Genomic DNA, 3,029 nt, shown 5'->3' on the forward strand with positions numbered 1-3,029 from the left:
GCAAGGAGCCACAGAGCCGTCAACATCGCCAACATGAACAACAACGCCAAATTAGCTGCGATGACGAACATCAACAACAGCCCTAGCAGCCACAGCAGCACCTGGAGTCCTCCTCCCCGCCATTTCCGCGCCCGCTCGACCTCACTCTCAAAACCCCCCTCTTGTCCACCGGCGGCGGCTACTTCACCGCCGCGATTCAACCACCCCCCTCTTGTCCATCGGGGACGGCTACTTTACCGCTTCCCGTCCCATGAGCTCCTCCAAATCTGCATGTGCATTTCCTCCAAATCCGACTACCTCCCGCGATTCAACCACCTAAGATTGGAACTTTTGAGCTTTTCTGGGAAAGTGGAATTCTGGGATTGGAGTTTTGGGGTTGGAGCTGTGAGTTTCTGAGAATCAGGTTTTTGTGTGTGAAAGGGATGAGAAGTTGTAGGAGATGAAGGGAAGGAGAAGTCAAAAAGTAAAATTAAAATTATTATTTTATAATAAAAAATAATAATATTTTAATAAATTGACCAGCCTATTTTTTGTTTAGGGATGAAAATGTTTTGGCTTATTACTGTTTACTAGAGTCTATTACTGTTTACTTGATTGAATAAATACGTTGGATGATGGCGCAAAATTTTTAGAAGTGGAATTGCTCTTAGGATATCTCAAAGGCTGAACTTCTTTGCCATGGTGTGCCATGGTGTGCAAGTCCAACACCTACCAGTGCGATATTTGTTTGAAATATCATCACTGTAACGTTTTTTATGCGTAAGTAATTCTCGCTTCCTACCGACACTTAAAAATCAACGGAAGGACAGATCTGTCAAATAAAATTTGTGGATTTTGAGTACAGCAGCACAAAAGCAAATCCATAAAGAATCCGCTTGATGCCAGCAACACCTATACAAAATTCGCTAAACAAGAAACTCAGTTTACATATATTAAATTAAATGGATAAACGGATACTTATAATTTTGGGTAATACCTATAATAAATGGATGCCTATTATAATTACAGCTAATACCATAATTATCCATTTAAATTTCACGGATAAATAGTTATATCATTTGTTCATCTAAATGATTATCTATAATCGTAACAGTGGACTTTAAATAGGCGGGCAAGCATGCGTATTTTGCCCATCGTAGGTGAGAGAGATCAGAAAGGACAAAAAAGGGAAAAAGAGAAGATGGGACGGAGCGTATCGAAGTCGCCGTCGTACAGCAGAGGTCGAAGCCGGAGAGATCGAAGCCGCTCGCCTTACTCCACCTCCAGGTCACTTCTTAACCCTCATTATCCCATATTTTACAACTTAAACTCTCCAATTTTCAAATATTTATTCAAATATTTACAAGTTTCTGATTGATTGGTTGTCGGGAAACACAGAAGAAATCGTTCGAGTGCCTCCCCGCGCCGCCGTAGGAGTCGGTCGGCAAGTTACAGGCGACGCAAGAGTCGGTCTCCGACACCCAGGCGACTTAATAGACGACATAGAAGCAGAAGCAGAAGCAGAAGCAGCTCTTTGTCTCCTCCTTTGCCCAAATCTCACAGTCCACGCCTGACCTCAAACGAACGCAAAAATGCTGCTGACAAACTCAAGAAAGAGGAGGAAGAAAAAATCAGGTCTATTTTCTTGATTGTATAAACGATTCTTAATGTGTTGGTAGTTGGTATATGTGAATTAGATAATTTTACAAGAATTGGATGAAATGTGGTGTTTTGCATAACATTTCGGTTTGGATAGTTTGCGGATTTTACTTTCGCCGACCGTGGTGTGTTTGTTGCTTCTGTTGAATATGCCGTTTTCCCTATTAGGCGGCAGCAGGAGGCCGAACTCAAACAGTTGGAAGAGGAGACTGCAAGGAGACTTGAGGAAGCGATTCGGAAAAATGTGGAGGAGAGGCTGGCTTCAGATGAAGTTAGGTTAGACATTGAGAGGCGTATAGAAGAAGGTCGGGAGAAATTGTTTGAGGATGTTAAGGCTCAACTTGATAAGGAAAAGGAAGCTGCTCTTGTTGAAGCAAGACGGAAAGAAGTAAGCAACTTGGCTTCTGGCCTTAATTTTATCTCCTTTCATTTGGGTTGCCACATGAACACAAATATGACATTCCGTCTTAGCTTTGGGAATTTTGGCCCTAAAATGGTGCTGTTGAATGAATAAACTTGATCAAATAACGCCATTATCGTCAATGTTTTCACATCCTATCATCTAATGTTTTTATTGATTATCCCCATAATCATTTGATGCGGTTCCACACATTACTCAGGAACAAGCTCGGAAAGAGAGAGAAGAGCTTGATAAGATGCTGGAGGAGAACCGGAGGAGGGTGGAAGAGGCTCAGAGAAGAGAAGCTTTGGAACTTCAGACCAAAGAAGAGGAACGGTATCGAGAGTTGGAGCTGATTCAGAGACAAAAAGAAGAGGCTGCGAGGAGAAAAAAACTGGAAGAGGAAGAAGAACATGCAAATCTGATGAAGTTGTCAAGTAAGAGTAAATCTCGGTCAAAGTCTTTTGGTGGTGGTTTTTAACGGTGGCATGTGCCGATCATTTTGCACTGCTATCTGCTACCATCAAATACTATTGACTGCAAGTCTAATATTTGACAAATATTAGTGAGATATCTTGTTTTATCCTACACATAGTTGTTTCTCTCTTTGATTGCCTCTGGATTTGAAGGTCCTCAAATTGTCACTTGTTGACATGTGTTTATTCGGTTAAGGTACTAGCCTACTGGCTTAAAAAATGAAAGCTGAAACTGGAAATGAAATCGAACAGCCCAAAATCCTGTTTACATTATCGTAAACCTACTCAGCAGTCCTGTGCTTATTATGTATTGGATGATCTCTTAACAAGGACAGGGAGAGTTGTTGAAGCTTTCTTCCCATAAGAAAAACAGTACAATTTATGTCATCAGAAACATTCAATAACATAGAGGATGCCAAATATTCTGCTTGTTTTGGAGTCCAGAAAGTAGTGAAACTTGGAACATCTCAGAGTAAATCTCCTCTCTGTTAGCATCTACCATTTGACCTGAGTTT

The 3,029-nt window shown here is 41.2% G+C and overlaps 1 protein-coding gene across 1 annotated transcript; it reads left to right on the plus strand.

Moving 5' to 3' along the window:
- The first annotated feature begins 1,097 nt into the window (after nt 1-1,097).
- On the plus strand, nt 1,098-2,758 carry LOC126605988 (uncharacterized protein At1g10890). Its single transcript, XM_050273453.1, has 4 exons — nt 1,098-1,266; nt 1,378-1,614; nt 1,807-2,026; nt 2,259-2,758. The coding sequence occupies exons 1-4, from the start codon at nt 1,118-1,120 to the stop codon at nt 2,517-2,519; spliced, it is 867 nt and encodes a 288-aa protein (XP_050129410.1). The 5' UTR covers nt 1,098-1,117; the 3' UTR covers nt 2,520-2,758.
- The last annotated feature ends 271 nt before the right edge of the window (nt 2,759-3,029 follow it).

This window comes from Malus sylvestris, chromosome 15 (assembly GCF_916048215.2).
Source record: "Malus sylvestris chromosome 15, drMalSylv7.2, whole genome shotgun sequence".
NCBI lineage: Eukaryota > Viridiplantae > Streptophyta > Magnoliopsida > Rosales > Rosaceae > Malus > Malus sylvestris.

Coding starts and splice junctions, on each gene's coding strand:
- LOC126605988 (XM_050273453.1), top strand. CDS start 1,118: ATGCGTATTTTGCCCATCGTAGGTGAGAGAGATCAGAAAGGACAAAAA. Junction 1,267..1,377: donor TCGCCTTACTCCACCTCCAG/GTCACTTCTTAA, acceptor CGGGAAACACAG/AAGAAATCGTTCGAGTGCCT. Junction 2,027..2,258: donor TTGAAGCAAGACGGAAAGAA/GTAAGCAACTTG, acceptor CACATTACTCAG/GAACAAGCTCGGAAAGAGAG.